Genomic DNA, 18,020 nt, shown 5'->3' on the forward strand with positions numbered 1-18,020 from the left:
TTTTCCCATCAAAATTTTACCAATTTTAATTTTTCTGTAATTTTGTTTGATAATTTGGACCAAATGGACATTACATTTCATTGGCTACAGTTTTCTATCAAAATTTTGGCAAAAATCTGAAAAACGTTGACTAGGGTATATTTTATAAAGGTGACAATTACTGACTTTGGTGCTCAAAGGGTTAAGCAAGCACAGGACAAAATGGGTAATATGGCTAGTCCTGATAGACACATGCAAGGATGAGAAACAAAAGGTTTTTTTTGGCCATATGTTAGTGGTGTGTGATTTTAGACTTAGAATGAAGTGTTTACTGTTAGACTTTACATGTTGGTAATATGTCTAAGACATATGGCACAAGTTTAGGATTAACACTGAAATGACAGAATTATTAGTCAGATTATCTCTTCAGCTTAGTTTATTAAGATAAGTGATATTAGAAATATTAACGACTGCCAGTGGCCTAGTAAAAGCTCCTATGTGGATGTTTGTAAAATGTACAGTGAGAGTGATTTTGCAGGATCCATTCAGATACACAAATACATACACAATGCAATATAGTGGGACAAAGTTCCGATGCATGTTGGTATGTCAAATGAGTGTGTTATGGCTCACACTATCTCACACGCAACTTTTTCCTTCATGACGATGGTTTTCTCGCAGAGAAATCATTGACACATAGCACTTGGGTGATTGTCTGTTTCAGTTGATACTGTATGTGGTATTTGCATGGTTGGAACACATGTATGTGTATCTTTGAGATTCAGTCTGCTCAGCTGCAGATTTTCACACACTACCATGCATTAAAGACACACTTTATGCTGTTGTGACATCAAGCAAATTTCAATCCTGGATGAAAAATTCCATTGCACAATTCAAAACGCCTCTCATACGTCAAATGAATTGGCAGCATTCAGTATTAACATGTTGTGTTTTTGTGCCTAAAACATGTTCTAAATTTCCTTTACCACTATTATTGTGTTGTGTTTTAGCATATGTCTAATAAAACTTACAAAAGTACATTTTTTACATTACAGCTATCCAATGCACAAATATTTCAAATTAAACACACTATGTTTAATATCTTATTTTTCTCTTTTTGAGCTATGACAGTGGTCATACGGTATATTTTTTCCTCATTCTGAGTTACATATCAATTCCAGACCCTGCTTGCAAATGTGATCAGTACACAGGTCAACTGACACAACATCTATTAAGACAAGGATATATTGTTAGGACGCGGCAACACTTTGCACAGTTAATATCCACAGCCACTGATAATAACAGTAGGTAAACTGCCCTGCCTAATGCGGTTTAATTGTTAGGGGTCAAAAACAGGTCAACCCAGATGCCAACCTGAAATGATATACACGCTTACTATCTGCATGTGAAAATAATTTCTTGAGTTCTTCTATTCTCAGCTAGCAGTCAATAGGTTAAACCAGGAATTTGAAAAAGTACAAAACAGGTGCAGAAATACATGTATCTCCATGCTCACTTGGGTTTGTTTGTACTGCCATCACGAGATCTCTTTGACGTACTGAGTCTGTAGAACACATTGCGTACTTTTTATTCATTTACTGTTGTCCTTTATCGGTAGCTCGGTACTCCAGTACGGCAGAGCATTTTGATATCATACATGTACAAACTGACCGACTACCCCTTTCCCTCTTTGATATTTCAATTCAACTGGATTGCAGTTCTGCTTATGATAACTCTACAAAGCATAGCCTTCATATAAAATTCTGAAACAGTAGTAGCAGTCAGATGTGCATGTCCCTACCTGGAGTTGGTTTTGGAATTGGCATATTCTCTTCTTCTCCTAGTATTACACTCTTATAAATGGTCATCACTCTGACTAATGCATCATTTGCTTGTAGGACATCATCTGTGGAAAGGAAGAAGCAAATTTCTTCGTAACAAGAGTCCTCTGAATAATACATTGGGTAATGATAAAGCATTTCATCTTGGGACACAAAACACTATGCCCATAGATAGAAGAGAACAAGCTTTCACATTTGCAATTGTCAATCAATTATACATTATCACGATAGCCACAAATTTATATTATGAATTATTAATGAGCTTCACGCACAGGAATATTGATTAGGTGAGACACCAAATATGTCCTTGTTATGAATTTCTGATTTGTTGTATATAACTGAGTAGCATTTTGTTACATGTATTTCATTTTCATTCAAACTAGCATTTCTCTCCATGTCTGTATCATTTTAATGTAACTTGCAGGTACATAGTCAAAAATGTGTGTTTGCAAACGTGGAAATGACTGAAGGTGAAATAACGTACACTACATCTTTTGTCCAATAGGGAGTCATTCTTGCAGTCAGAACACTTTAGAGTAACTTAGGGGGGATTGTACAATACTATACTTACTAAGTTCATCATCTTTGTCATCTGTGTCACTTGCAAGTGTAAATAATTTTGGCCTCATTCTTTCACAAGACTCATACAACTCCTGTAAAAAAAGAGAAGACGATAAAATGTTTACAGTCCCTGACCAAAGTGACCCAACACAACTTGACATGCACAGATTCACTCAGTATTTGGAGGTCCCTCAAACAGAATCAACATACCGGTACAGTTGGCATTAGTCTTGTTTGGTTGTCTGGAATACATTCTTTATCGTATAACATGTGGGTGTAAGTTTTCACTTGTTCATCAGACGAGTGCACTGAAAGGTTAAACCACTAAAACTTGGATTATTTCAGGCCTCAGGAGGCTGAATTTGATCAGCTTGCCACATGCATGTATAGATAGAGCACCAACCAACAGATTCACTAGCTGGGTCTACCTGCCCCAAACGTTTATCCACCGTTACTCATGGGGTAGAGTACGTGCTTATGAAAATGCCGTTTAATTAGGGTTCAGATGATTAATGTTAACAATCACAGGAAATTCTTTTGGCAATGATTTGTTTACAGGAAGGGATTTTCTTTGTTCAATCTGAAGCATATCAGGGCTCTGCAGTGACGTAGATGACTAGACAAAACGCTCACCTTCATAAGATCCAACTCTGCGCTGCTTGTCACGCCTGCTTTATAGTGTGCTAGCATTTCATTCAGTAATTTGATATTATTATTACAAGTTTCAAGTTCTGTTAATCTTCTGGACACCTTCTCCATCCGCTCACTGTCCTCTTTCACCATGTTTTTGATCAGTCTGTTGGCGGCCTGTAAATCTTCAGGGTTCTTGCTCTTCAGCAGTCGGTCCAGCAACTGCAGTGAAGCAAAAAAAAAAAACATTGGCATCACTACATTGGCAGATGTTACACTGTCAGAACTATCGATTGCAAAGTTCAATGTGTGAATCATTTTGTCATTTTTTCTTCAAATTGTAGCCAGATTTGTAATGCCCACCTTTGCAAGAAGGGCACAGATGATCTATGTGTAATACACAAAATAAATTTTGAAAACAATTTTTATCTTGCACTGAATGAACTTTAGGGACATCTAAATTGTTTATTTACATAACTTTTGGGTCTTGACTTAAGGCGTTCAATGTAATACCGGTATTAATATTTTTCATCAAAAAATACATATTTTGACAAAATAATTCAACATCGAACTCAAAACATGTTGATTTAGCAACAACTATCCAATCATTCTAGTGCACCCCATTCACCGATAATAGTATTGCTCAGTGGAATTTTGATACAGCATGAAGATTTCCCATCATGTTTGCGTACAAGCAGAGCTTGTTTATGGGGCACCGACTTCTAAGTCACACAGGTCACGTGATATGAACACTGCATGGGTGAACTAGGGAGTTGTTACCCTGCTATTCTTTGGAATAGGTCATAAAGAGTTTTTTATGAAGATATCCATCCACAAGAGCCTGTCAATCAAGATGACTGACATATGTGAAATACCTCCTTCACTATGGTGCTGACCCCCCTTTCTGTTTTTATCTGAACGAGCTCCTGCTTGTAACATTAATGTCTATTTTGTTCATTATACAATCTAGCACATAATGATATTTTAATTTCAGTAAAGCAGTCTATACTTTGTTGATATACCAACATCACATTGTGTTGAACATAACTTTGCCTCTGAGTTTGGTTTCTTTTGCATTTGTTTACTGGCTGACATGCTATCACTGTTGCAAGTTTGTCATTTCAATAAAAATACGATGTCTGATTTCTCCCAACCCCAAATCTGATACAGAAGCATACATGTAATGTTTCACATGCATCAGGTTCTGTGATGGATGGGCCTTCTTCAGAAAGGCATTACATATACTGCTTGCTTTAGCAAATTAAGTTGCCTAACCTTTCGTCTTGTACATTACTAGAATTATTGATTCTCTGTGCTGTTTAATTGCTCTCAAATCCTACGTCCCAATGTCCGCATCCCAGGGTTTCAGGTCAGGCTAATATGTTAAGTGTTGTGGTGTACCTAAATTGTGTGAGGATTTTCTTTCACCATAGGATGCATTTCTCACGGCAGTTGAGATGACACAGTCGATAGAACCTACTCCTAACAGCATAACCTTCCACCCCCGTGCAGGAAAGTTCCACCCCATGCTTCATTAATAGACAAGGCAAATCCATTCTGTGTGAAGGTGACCCTGTTAACTGCATGTGACATATTGTTCCCTCATATTCACCTCTTTAAAATAGACTGTTCCATTTCCCAGCCAACTCATAAGTGTATCGACGATTACCTTCAGTTTTTCCTGTTTGGATAGCGTTACCATGGATGATACGAGAAATGTTTGAGAAATCAACGGTCAGATACTGCAGAGGAATTCATACAGGCCACTCCAGTAGCAACAGAACATAGTCAAAACAGATTTTAATGTCAGGAGCACAGATGTGCAGAAAAAACACATGCAAATGACTTCTTTCCAGTGAAGAATATTTTATATTTATGTATTTTTATAATTTAGCCACATTTAGCCATCACTCTCAGTATTCCCTCTGAGAATACAAATACACCGAAAAATCTTTCCTTATTTCAGCCTCTCCATATCTCAAATCTGGCTGATTCACTTGACAATATTGAGTAAAATGTCGGTCAGTGTAAAGTTTTACAGAGTACAGTTAATATGTTAGTAAAGGGGATAATTCAGCTTGGAGACCAGAGGGAAAACTTGATCATGTTGAAATTACCTGACAAAAATCTAGCAACAAGCTTGAAAAGTTCACCAAGAATTCATTATGTCTATACTTCCTTCTGAGCATTGAGAATATCTGCACATGATGGCATCTGGCATGCTGAAGTGGTGAATTTTTCAAGGATTAGGGATTTAGGTAATACAAATAGCATGCTTAAATCTTTGAAATGTTACGTTTTTTACTGAATTTTACCATGATGTATCCCTTGATAGTTTTACAAAACTTGCAACAATGCTAAAACTTAGATTTTCTATTCTTAAATTTCTCTCTGTTTCTCATGCCATTTATCTATCGTAGGAACCTTATCAAATTAGACTGCCCCACAACGAAACCGTTATGTGAGTTGCCAAAGAAAATATTGATAAAAATGAATCAAAATACATCAATAAACCAGCACAGGTATATGAACTGAATGAACTGATTAAATAAAGAAAGAAAGGAAACATAAGCAATGAGTAGATAAGTAAATAAACAAACAAACAAACAAATAAATAAATAATTAACAATTTAACAAAGAAAGAAAGAATGAGAGAATTTATTAACAAATTGCACCTGACCTCTGCCAGTGAAATATTTCATGTTAGAATTTAGAAATATCTACAACCTACATGTTAGGGTAAGAAATGAAATCCAACTTCTCTTATATATGGGTATTAGTACAAACGCAAGCTACATCAACCCGTTATTTCTACCAATCTTGAGCAATAGGTTGTGCATTGCTACCAAGTTTACCCAATAGTGTGGCAATGTATGTTAGATGTTAATGGACTCAGAGAGTCAAGAGATTACATTTACTTTTGCAAGAGTGTGAGAGAAAGAAGTCATGGCATTGAGTAGATTACCTTGGCCTTGTCATCGTCTTCAAACAGTGCGTTTTTAGGTCGCGGAGGTGGCGGCGGTTCATAACTTTCGTCTATGTATGTTGGATCTTTGGTTACTATACCTGTGAAGACAAAATGTAAAACAAAAAAACTGCAAGTTTAGCAATGTTGATGGAACAGAATACAGTAAAAAGGGAGACACTGTGACTCTGCACACACTTTTCATATCTATACAGTCTCTTAAGGTAGAATGCTCCTTGTGGACAGACAGATGGAACTCTCAAACTTTTACAATTCTTTTCTGATCTACCACTTGTGGGCACTAGTTTTAAAGCTCTTGCAGTAAGAAACATCTTCACCGCCTTAGTTTTTCCTATATTGAAAATGTTATTTTTCCCTATAAAGTTACCACAGGGATGACGGCATTTTAAATTTTACATATCGGCAAGTGTCAGGTAATTTGTTTCTCTGGGATCAAAATTTGGATGGTAATCCCTGATTTTTATTCTTCATTTGGTGAGAGTATGACTGAAAGTTTCACTTGGGAAGTTTGAGTAAAAGTTTAAGTCATTCACTTTCCAGGCATATACTACCTTGAATGTTCATTTTCACACAGTTTTGCTTTAGGGGAAGTGTAAGTACATTTTCACTTTTCCAATTGCCTGACACTGTGCATGAAAGACGACCTAGCACTTTGATTAAAATAACTTAGTTTTTCAAAGGTTGGAATGATACATGTATATATTTGACTTTCATTTGCATACTTATAGATAGCCATGTACCTTACATGCATACATGTATGCACAATTACTATGCTGATGATCGGAGCACATAAACAAGAGTTGTCATGCTGCCCTTATCATCAACCATTGTTCCCAGGAATCACAGTGCCCAAACTGAATGTGGAATTGACCTGTTAGTATGCTAGATTTCTAGAGCAATTGCAGTTCACACTACTTTCCAATTCTGGTAAAATTAAAATGTCATACATCAATGCTTATTAGCATCCTTAACATCTGTGTGTACATTTGAAAAATCACATTCAAAGTACTTGTAATTCAGTTGTTTGAAGATGTAATATTTTTGGAGGCGTCTCTTTTGACACAGTTTAGGATTTCTACAATATTTTATTTGGCCACAAGGGGATTAAAGAGACAAAGTGACTCTTTCTTGACATTTTTGTGATATCAAAAACAAACATGGAATACTAGCATAGAGTCACTCAGGGTACAAAATGATATCAATGCATAATTTCAAAAGAGTATAAATTATCTCTTTGCTGAATGCAAAGAGATGATTTTGTTTGTGACCTCAAGACAAAATGAACTACGGCCAGCCATTGTAACTTTGATTCCTGTCACAAATCAACATTGTTACCATGTAAGTGAAAGCTGTTATCCTTGACTTCATGAAAGGCACTGCCAATCAAGATATTTTTTAAAAAGCTTGCATGAGTAACAGTCTACATGTGTACACTGATCTTGATTTTGTGGTGGAGACTCTAAAACGTCTCACTGAATGTTTTATCTTCGCTGGCTGAAAGTAGAGTTGAGATTGTGCACAGCTGACCAGTATTTCAGCATGTTTTGAGTCATCAAAAAACAACTTTTCATATCAAAAATAAAATATATGAAAAAATGAAAAAAGTTTTTCTCTAAAAGTTCTCTTGGTAAAACTAACTATATCAGATGATACATCAGAAAGCAGCACTTACCTTGTTTCTTCAACATTTGATACGCATCACTTATCTTTGACTCATGCGGCAATCCAATATGCCAACTGTAGATTAACTCTATCACTTTGGTTTTCACTTTTTCTGTTGTTTTGTCACCTAAGTACTGCAGTGGGTTACAGCGCAGGGGGAAAGAAACAGGCAGTTATGTGGTTAAAATTGAGTTTAGATCACTGTGTCATTCTTTCATCCACAGGGGTCAAGTTCAAAGCTACAAAAGTGAATGGAGGTGAGTGTTTGCTCTATTTTTGATGAACTATTGATGAACAGAGTGAACAATCTACCAAAAGTTATGTTTCATTCGATAAGTAATCTTGTCAAAGACTGTGAATATGGAAAGTTCTTTCAGTAAAACCCAAATTACATTCACTATTGATAGTTATTTTGAACTTCAATGTTTCATATTGTTGCAGATAATACCATCATAGCGATAAAATTTATTTTCCCTTGCAGTTCAGGTTATACTCTCTTCACAAGCTTTGTTACTTCAACTGTTTTAAGAGAGATCTATCCATTTATTTGAAGATAAGAATAGTTGGGGTCAAACCTTAATTTCAAAAGAAAAGGTTTCATGGATCATCAAACTAATTTGGTGAGTAAGGGCTATTTTGGTATTATTATAACAATAATAACAAAGTTTATTTTGAATACAGTCAATATTATCATGTACTGAAAAAGAACTTTTACAGATAGTAAAGATAATTGCTAGGTGAGTCAAAGATAAAGTAGTTTGTTCCATAGCCAGGGCTCGAAAATTTTTTTTAAAATTCACTTGCCATAGGGCAAGTGAATTTTCATTTCACTTGTCCCTAAGAAAATTCACTTGCCCTGAATTTCAGATGATTTAAGGAGTAATGTGTATGGTTTTATTCATGTCATTGTAAAGAAAGTCTGTAGCTGTAACTTACTGATAAATTTGTGTCCTTATTCTGTGTATCCAAAATAATATCTTATGTAATGTATACATGCACAGTGTTTCAGCCAGCTTTTGCTAGCATGGGGACACAGTGACCCATAGTAGGTCTTAATGGGGACAAATTAAATTTTGGGGGGACATGTAGTGTATTTCAATAAAACAACACCGGTACATTGTCATTGTGTCATCATGACCTGGTACCTTGTGTTAAGTCAGGTAGGTGCACTAAGGGTAAGTATATAATAGGTCACCGGTGTTGTGTCAAATTATGCCCATGTGAAACTTTAGTTTACTGCTACCTCATGGTATGTGCATAAACTGCAGGGTTCCCCTATTAAAGTCACCAAATGATTAGCCAACTCATTAGCCAAATCAAAAATCTTGTAGCCACTTTGAGCAACCTTTAAACAGTTTATGATCTCAAGTGTAGCAACAGCTTTCTCAGCATTTAGGAGTTCCTAATTTTACAAATCAAGATGTTTTGTATGTTGTTCATGACAGTTTTAACATCAAAGAAATATTTTAGTTTTTATTACATTAATTATCTGTGTTTTTTATGACATTGAAGGGATTGAAATACTTTTTCATTTCTAGTGGTAAACTTGTGCCAAAAGAAATAATTAGGTGGCAATTCTAAAAATCAGGTAGCAATGTGAAGTGTATATTACCACAGATACAGAATACTTCTGCAGCATTGAGTCAGTGTTGACAATATGAAAACTTATCATACATATACACTACAAGCTCCTTATGTGGTTTTGTTAGCCACACAAATACAAATTTTCCATGGAGGAGAAAGCATTCGGTAGCCATAGTGACAGTGTAGATACAAGTATTGTGGTGTTGTGTTGTAGTGTGATCTAGCAGGCTCAATAGCATCTTTAGCATAAGTATTTTTCTTGAGACAAAAAGGGTCAGGTCAAAATCCTTTAAAACAAGACACAATGATATTGTTCAATTCATTTCCCAATGTTTTAAAGAGTAATAATAGTTTTAGTGATAATGATAACATTGAAGCCAAGGAACATTTTCATTTGATATTTTGATATCATCAAGAAATGTCTGGTGATGATCATTACTTCATTAAACTGGAGGAATCTGCAGAAATATTAATGTGATGATTTGAAATGGATATGCTTACTGCAACTACTATTGACAATTTCCCTTTGCCATAACTGGTAATAAAATTTAATTTAACACTGACAGTCAAGCTAAATGCCATTAAATTGGAAAGCACCAAGAAATTACCTTTTATCATAAGATTGTACCTATTAGACCTCCCTAGGTGGTTTCTTTTGAACCATAATTGTGTACTTAAAGGGTCTTCATTCATGACATCACAAAGATGACCCAGATTTGACCTTTCAGAAAACCTCAAGTTTTTCTCCTTTTCCCTTGTATTCTGACTCTGTTTGTGAAAGTTTCCTTGGAAATAATCGTTTTTACTATAAAACTGAGTAATTGCAGGCCAAATTTTGATTCAAGCAAAGTAGGTAAAACTTGGACTAAAAGGACGACCGGTACGTGGACTCACAAAGGCAAAGCCAGGCCTCAGTGTATTCATGGTCGTCCATGATGTATTGTAGCACGGTCTGTCCATGAGGGACTGAGAGGGACCGTGATTGCCATATCGAACAGCAACAATGTTTGCTTCACGTACCAGGGAATTTGCAACTTTGTAGAAAGGAGAGTAAAGTGTTTCAAGACATTGTAACTTTGTAGGAAGGAGGGTAAATTGTTTCAACGCCTTACAACATTTTATTGTACGCTGTAGTTTTCTGTTGAGGAGGCATCGTGTGACATGATTTCATGAGAAGAAAAAAACATAAGATCATGCAAATACGTCAATATTTTGCCATTTTGTAACCAAGCAGAACAGAGTTTTTTATCGGCAGGCCATATCGAAAGCGTTACACTCAAAGAACTAGAGGAGTGGCAGCGCATACGTACAGTGGCCTCATTGAAATTCACTTGTCCGTCGGGCTGGGAGAATGTTGTTTTCACTTGCCCGGACTCAAAATTCACTTGTCACGGGCGTCGGGCGGCGAGAATTTTCGAGCCCTGCATAGCTTGACCATCTCAGACTTGAAAAGGTCAAATGCACAATGCACACATCGTGTTGCTACGTAAAAAGACTACTCTTTGTCTCAGATTTATGTCTTCTCATAGGGACATCAGAATTAGATTCTGTTGGTTACAAACATAGAGCTTGCACTACTTTGTTTTTTCATATTCTAATGGGCAGGCGACATTCAGTTTTTTGTGTATACTATGTACTTACCTTTGGAGAAACTAACTTGATCAATTCATTGAGAAATCTGAATTTACCAATTTCTTGATGAAACCTTCTGCCGCAGTTTTTCACACATGCTTCCAAGACAGTAAGCGCTTGCAGGGCTTCCTTCTCTTGTGGTGACTGGATCTTGTGTGCGATCAGTTTGGTGCTTATCTGAGGCCTGGACGAGTGAAAGAGATTTCAATGACCCCAGTGTTTGATGTACTTTATTTGTTAAGTTATACGATGTTTGTGCAATAATGCTGACTTTATTACAACTTCTCATCTGCTATGCAGTTATTCTGTTCATGTTGATGTGCCCTCTGTGATCAAATCGAGTAAGACTTACATAGTGGGTTGTGTAGGCATTCCAAATTAAACTTTGGACTTTCTACATTAATCTTCTTTGAAATTTATCTTTGGTTTTTCTGATCAGCTTCAGACTGAGACAGATTTAATACCATTCTTGCCAAATGTTCTGGATTCTTTGTTCCCACAGTGGCCCATTATTTTAACAGACCTACACTGTGGATTCAGTGTTTTTGTTGAGGCTGCTACTCCTGTAAACTTTAACCCAGGTTCGATGTTACCAGGGTAGCTCTTGGTATATCAATGCAATCATATTATAGAAATAACGGGCGACGCGCTGACCATTAACGTTCATTTGTGGGCAAGGGCGAGAGGAAAGCCAAAAATTAACGGGCGAGGCTTGCCGACCTTGTTAATTTGGCTTTCCTTGAGCCCATGCCCTTAAATAAAGGTTAATGGTCAGAGCGGAGTCTGTTATTTCCATTATATTATCAGCGAACCCAAGAGAACAGTCAAAATTTCCGAAAATTTCAGGAGTGAACGACAACTGGGCCCCAGAAACTGAGCAATACGCGACGCACTGTCATGCAAGCTGTAAAAAATTGGCAAATCCGGAGATGTTTTCAGAAAAAAGTATCTCAACTTAACCTACAAGTGCTCCATTTTATTTTGTGATTGATTACAATTTACGTTTGAGCTGTAAAGTTACGATACTTTGAGTTGTTAATCTTATTATTCATATTCACGGGCATGTAAACAAACCATTACTGTGTATTTGTGGTTAGTCACGTGGTTCAGCTCGACCAATCACAATGCGACGGGCAGGGCATGGTAATATAATGGAGGACAACAATATGTTACAGAAATTCCCAAACCATTTACCTATCTTCCCAAATCTTCATTAGCAAAAATACTGGAAGAGCTGAATCCACAAAGAATTATGCTGAATTACATTTTGGATTCTACTAACGCTTTTGAATCGTGAGGGAATCAGTTAAGTATTCTAAGGTGGATTCCCAGTGCTGGATGACGATGGATACTCTCATGGATTCTACTTATAGTACAAGAATCCAACATGGATTCTACTGTATATTGTAAGAATCCACAAAGTAATGCTCCATCTTTCTTGAGACGGAACAATTTACACGATGGGGATTTAACATAAACCCTAATACCCCTGTGAAATCACTTATTAAAAGACCTATGGAATTAACTGATCTTCAGCAGTGACCACACTCAGCACTACTGGTACAGTAGTTCTACCAGGCCCCTGCAAAATTTTGTGTGACTGAAACACTGCATTTTATAGTAAGATGGGATTTTAGGTTAGCAAAGTTAGCAAGGCACATCTGGATACAAGGATCAACACAAAACATCCTGTTGGTGCATGTGAAGGCAAGAGAGACAATACACATATGTTTTCAATTATGTTATTTGGTAGAATTTGGAAGTTTTAACGTAATCCTAATTGTGAGATACTGTTTTTAACTTTTCACGAAGCAATTACTATGGATGTCAGGTGTGGCTAATGAAAGTTGTGGTTGGTTATTTATAAATGTAGATCCCTTCCAACCAAACGGTGAGGATATTTCAAAACTCGGTAGAAACACTGAATAAGATTACTAACAGAGCAACTGTGTTTGAAAGCAGAGATCAGCATGACTAAAAATGTCAAAATGCCAGCTGAACTGGCAACACTCATACACAAGAAATGTTAATCATGACTTCATGCATTGATAGTAATAGCAGATGAGTCACATATTTAGCCAATGTTCAGTCCAGGATATGCCTGTCCAGTTTTCTTAAAAACTGCCTGCTTACTGAAGTAATCATGCGTAAAAGCTGAAGGGTAAATTTTTTCATTTTTATTTCAAAGTGGAAGATCATCAGCATTATAGAAAATTATTTTGATTTTCATACTAATCACGTAGCTTTCACTAACTGGTAGTTTCAAGTCAGAGCTTGTCCAAGGTGAAGGTCCTGATTAAAGTCATAAACTTTCAATCATAAGGTGGCGTGATTTGATTATTTAACACAGCCTATCTAAATATGTTGATTTTTTTTTTCACCAGCCATGTTATTAACAAATAAAATTTCCACCGAGTGATGTTCTGTAACCACTTGGAAGAATTTAGGCAGTCACTACCATCCATAGATGATGAACAGAGCTTGTACTCTTAAGGTAGGACGCACCTCAGGGACAGATATTTGGACTCTCAAATTCCCACAATTCTTCTCTGACCTATCACTTGTATAATAATTAAAAGCTCTTGGAGAAATAAAAGCTTTTAGGGTCTTAGTTTTTCAAAAATCTAAAAATAATTTTTTCCCCCTAAAGTTAACACAGGGATGGCAGCCATTTTGAATTTCAAATATTGCACTAGTTCCAAACTTTGCAGGGTGACCCCCAATTTTATTGTTGATTTGGTAAGAGAATGGTTGAAAGTTTCATTTAGGAAAGTTTGAGCAAAGGTTTACAGCTTTCACTTTCGAGGCGCACACTACCTTAATCCTCTTTCTATCAGGCTCCATAGACAAACCATAGAAATAAATGCAATTTGGGAGAAAGAGGATTTAATGTGATTGTTACTTTTATTATTGATTTTACAGCCTGCTGGATGCTTTTTCCGAGAACAGCAGATGTTGAATTGAGTCTGTTACATCTATTACAGTGATATCAGTTATAGCATACGCATTAAGGCATTCTCCTCAGAAATGGCTATTCTTCATGAAGTAGATATATTACAAGGTGATCTTGTAAATGGAAAACCTCTGGACTATGGTGAATACACACTGTGACAAGGCTCCTCTCTCTTATCCCAGGAAGAATGCAATATACATTGTCAAAGAATCTGATAGGGAATGTAGCTATAACTGTCACTCCAGCTTGTTTTGAAAAACTATGTCCGTAATATTTTGAACCACTTTCTCACAGCCTCAGGGCTGAATTGAATCAATTTTCAAATATAGCTACATCATACATCATTTAGATATGGATGGGCTGAAAGACTTGCTTACATAAACACAACTTCAGTGTTTTATCGAGGACGCACAGCAGAATTGCAGGAATCCCCCTTCAAATAATCACAAATGCTCAACATGTCACCCTTCTACAATTAGGTGTGCAATTATGATATACACAGAGTATTTATAGTACCGTTCCACATCATGATTACTGTCTATGATGTAACATCATACATGAACAGTTGATGTAATCCACTATATGTAGCCACAGTAAAGTGGTACAAGCTTCCTATCTGAAGAAGGATGTGATAAAGCTGAAAGACTCTCTTTTATACTTGATCACTGCTATGACCTTAATTTGTGAATACCTTGAACAAAACCTTCATTTGCATGACTTAAATTTGCATAATTTATTATACTCTCCCTAAATCCAAACCGAATTCTGCTAAAATTGTAAAGCAGAGGGTAACATTCTCCCCCTTGTGAGAGAAAATGAAAGAAAACACTGCCCTTTAATATAGACATCTGTGACCTTATCTGATTTATGGCAAAATTGACAGCAAATATATATTTACAATGATACAAAAGCAAGGCTCGAAATTAGCGGTAGTCCCGCGTCCACAGACAACCAACTTTTCCCTTGGGCTACCAAAACCTATGAAATGGTAGCCCACACGGACTACCAAAGCCTGAGACTGAAATTACTCAGTGGGCGACATGATGTTGATCGTTGTGAGATGACCGACGCTCATACAGTCAACCCAGCTGGACACAGAAAGGACATGTTGACTTTGTTGCAACTAACTTTCAATAAAATATCATCATCTGAACTGATGTACTTGGATAACAGGCTCGGGAAATGATGGCCAATGAAAATTCATTTTCATAGTTATTTAATCACAATTTATCAATCACAATTAAATACAAAATTATTCAAACTGCAAAGAAAAAGCTGTCGGGCCATCCACAAATTACGCTTTCCGGAGTGTACGAAATCATTCCAGTGGGGAAATATAGTCAAAATTGCCACGAAAGTATTAGGAACATGACTCTACCAAGTTATCATCTTGAAATTCAAAGCCAATCTATTTTTAGCCATGTTATGTTTACACAACACTGAGTGAAAAATCGTCATTGCGAACATAAATATTTGCATGTAAGCTCTGCATATGTGTGAATTGGTCGTCAAACTTTGAGATGTCACCGTTGTCCAGTACATGCACATGCTATACCGTTCTCCTAAGGCTATGATCTGCAGGTATTGATGTCAAATGACTAGAAAATTCACTTACTGGATAGAATCATGCTAAATAGATCGTTCATTGTCTAGATATAAATAAAATATCCTTTACAGAAAAACCCTCTTCATTTATGCATGGGCTACCAGACCTTGTCGCTGGGCTACCAAATTCAGAAAATGGTAGCCCAATGGGACTACCAGGGAAAACAGTTAATTTCGAGCCCTGAACAGCATCTACTTTTGATAAAAAAATACTGTAACAGTGAGAAAATTAAGATAACTGGGCTTGAATTAGGAATTTCCTTTATAAATGAATAATCAAAATAAATGATTGAGGAATCAAAGAAAAATATCACTCATGGAATTCTTTATCGATTTAACACTCACCCTTCTAATTCCTTGTTGACCTGGTCACAAAATCCCATGATATATTCCCAATCATCCTCTCTGTTGGAAGGATTGGTGGCTTTGTCTGTGGACAGCAATAAATGATCAAAATTATGCACCCTGCTACATCTTCCATCATATTGTGGATTAAAGTGAATTCAATATAGGGCAGATTACGGTAAAAGTGTTTTGTCTTTCATGCTATTTCTCTACGGAAATATGCAGTCAGATGGTGTTCTATTTTCCTCTCCTTTATTTGCATGGAAGAAACTATCTGCAGATATGAAAACAAGAAGACTTGAATGTTTACATGCAGCGGTGATAGTAACACAGCAAGATGAAGAAGACATCTTCACTATTCCGTACTATACAGTGTATACATGTAATCCTACAGATTTACATTTTGTGCATTGTGTAGAGCACTGATCTTTTTCTGATGTATTAACTTTTTCAAGCTTTTACGAGTAAAAAAAATGAAAGGATATTGACACAAGAAAAAAAGTGTTTACCTCTCACCCTAGTTTCCCCCTACACAGTCATAGAGATCAGATTTTGCTACAGACATCAATAACCTACTAATGAAATTAAATCACTGGGGAGAGTTAAAATTTGTAATATCGGGGATCAGAATAACAGAAATTGGAGCAAAAACAAACATCAAAAAGGCGAAATCATAACATGATGATGGAAAGGAATTGGATGGACTGCTGTATATGAAAACAGCTGGTCCCAGGCAAAGGTGTGTAATGCTGATACAATTAATCTTATTCATTGTACCATTCCATTGGGTGTCATGACTCATCCACTCATGTACGCTATAACAATAACAATTTCGGCCTTTGTGAAGAGATCCTGCCCGCGTGCCTACATGCAGACGACGTCCAGTTCACAGATATTAATTAGCATGCAAAGACTGTAATTATTTCAAATTCCATCTCTGTAATTATTTCAAATTCAATTCCATCTTAATATTGCGTATTGAGGAGGTAACCATGAAGATGAATTTTGCAACGTGAGGTCACTTAAATTTCAGTTTTTACTTGGTGATAGTATTAGTATAAGTAGCGAGACCGCTGATACCTTTACGTTTACGTTTTTTTTAAGCAGAGATTTTTGGGTACTGGCAAAAGCGTGGCACACTCTATACTATGCAGCCCTCGTGACACGCACAAGGTATGTATGTCATATATCTGATCATGATGTGTAAAATTTGCCAACGAAAGTGAGCGACGCGACGTAAACGCCCACCCGTTTACTCCTTGAAAGCGACTGGTAATTCGTCAGACTTTGAGATATATATTGTATACTCAAACGTTAACTTAAGTGCAGACCGTGCAGAAGTAGCCCAGTCAGGTAGACACGATTCGATTGTGACCAACCCGGAAAAGATCCCGGTGTGCGAATCATCGCGAGACTGAGAGTGGCATCGCACTGCCCTGAATCTCCCTTCATGCCGACGTCAACGTTACGTGGTATTATCAAGCATACCAGTGATATTTATGTTTACAGCAACATGAATATCCGAATCAACTCTCTAAAATGTGACTTCACACTTCGTAAAAATTTAGCTTATTGTCTGCGCTTTTACAGATGAAATAAATACATGAAAAATTGATACTCACTGAGCCACGACTCTAGGCTCTCTCCTTCGTCCGCCATGTTGAATACTATAAGGACCACCTAGGTAAATATATATTCTAAAAACCAAATTCTTACTAGTCGTGAGCATATCATAAATGCGAGGAAGAGAATGTCAATAAAACTAGTGCTGTTAAATAATGAGATTCTAATAGGTATTTCTATTTAAGGGGTATTTTCTTTATCGAACACTAGAAAGAGAGCTAACATATTGTAAAACTTCAATCTCTTAGGGATACCTTATAAACTCCACGTCCGCCCACCTGCTACCTTACTCAAACACACGCAGCACAGTCCCGGTTATTTGCTACCTTGAAATTAGGTCAACATCAATATACTGTATGCATAGGATGAAACTCTTCTAAATGCTTTTGCTGATTGGTATTTTACATAATAACAATCAGCAAAAAGTCAAAAGAGATCATTCTATGTTTCAGCTAATATGCTTCTGAGGAAATTTCGCTATGTTCTTTAAGGGTAAAATGTATGATTTTTAAAGCCTATTGTTACCAATTGTACGGATCTCACCTTTGGTTTAGATATTCCCTTGGGGCTATGATGAAACTGAGAGTTGCTTATAATAATGCTGCCCGTATTTTTCTGG

General features: G+C 36.6%; 1 protein-coding gene across 5 annotated transcripts in view; it reads right to left on the reverse strand.

Moving 5' to 3' along the window:
* LOC139151353 (ADP-ribosylation factor-binding protein GGA1-like) overlaps positions 1-17,443 on the reverse strand; it is a 39,557-nt gene extending 22,114 nt beyond the window's left edge. For 3 of the 5 annotated variants that reach the window (XM_070724061.1, XM_070724059.1, XM_070724057.1), the window contains exons 1-9: positions 17,401-17,443; positions 15,779-15,863; positions 10,885-11,059; positions 7,670-7,793; positions 5,977-6,077; positions 4,624-4,692; positions 3,015-3,233; positions 2,392-2,473; positions 1,781-1,885 (exon numbers count right to left, since the gene is read on the reverse strand). In XM_070724061.1, coding sequence (XP_070580162.1) covers positions 1,781-1,885; positions 2,392-2,473; positions 3,015-3,233; positions 4,624-4,692; positions 5,977-6,077; positions 7,670-7,793; positions 10,885-11,059; positions 15,779-15,863; positions 17,401-17,437 — 997 coding nt within the window. In that variant the 5' untranslated portion in view covers positions 17,438-17,443. The remainder of the gene's footprint in view (positions 1-1,780; positions 1,886-2,391; positions 2,474-3,014; positions 3,234-4,623; positions 4,693-5,976; positions 6,078-7,669; positions 7,794-10,884; positions 11,060-15,778; positions 15,864-17,400) is intronic. The other 2 variants (XM_070724060.1, XM_070724058.1) reach the window with 1 other exon arrangement.
* Between the last annotated feature and the right edge of the window lie 577 nt (positions 17,444-18,020).

Source organism: Ptychodera flava, chromosome 15 (genome assembly GCF_041260155.1).
Source record: "Ptychodera flava strain L36383 chromosome 15, AS_Pfla_20210202, whole genome shotgun sequence".
NCBI classification, from domain to species: domain Eukaryota; kingdom Metazoa; phylum Hemichordata; class Enteropneusta; family Ptychoderidae; genus Ptychodera; species Ptychodera flava.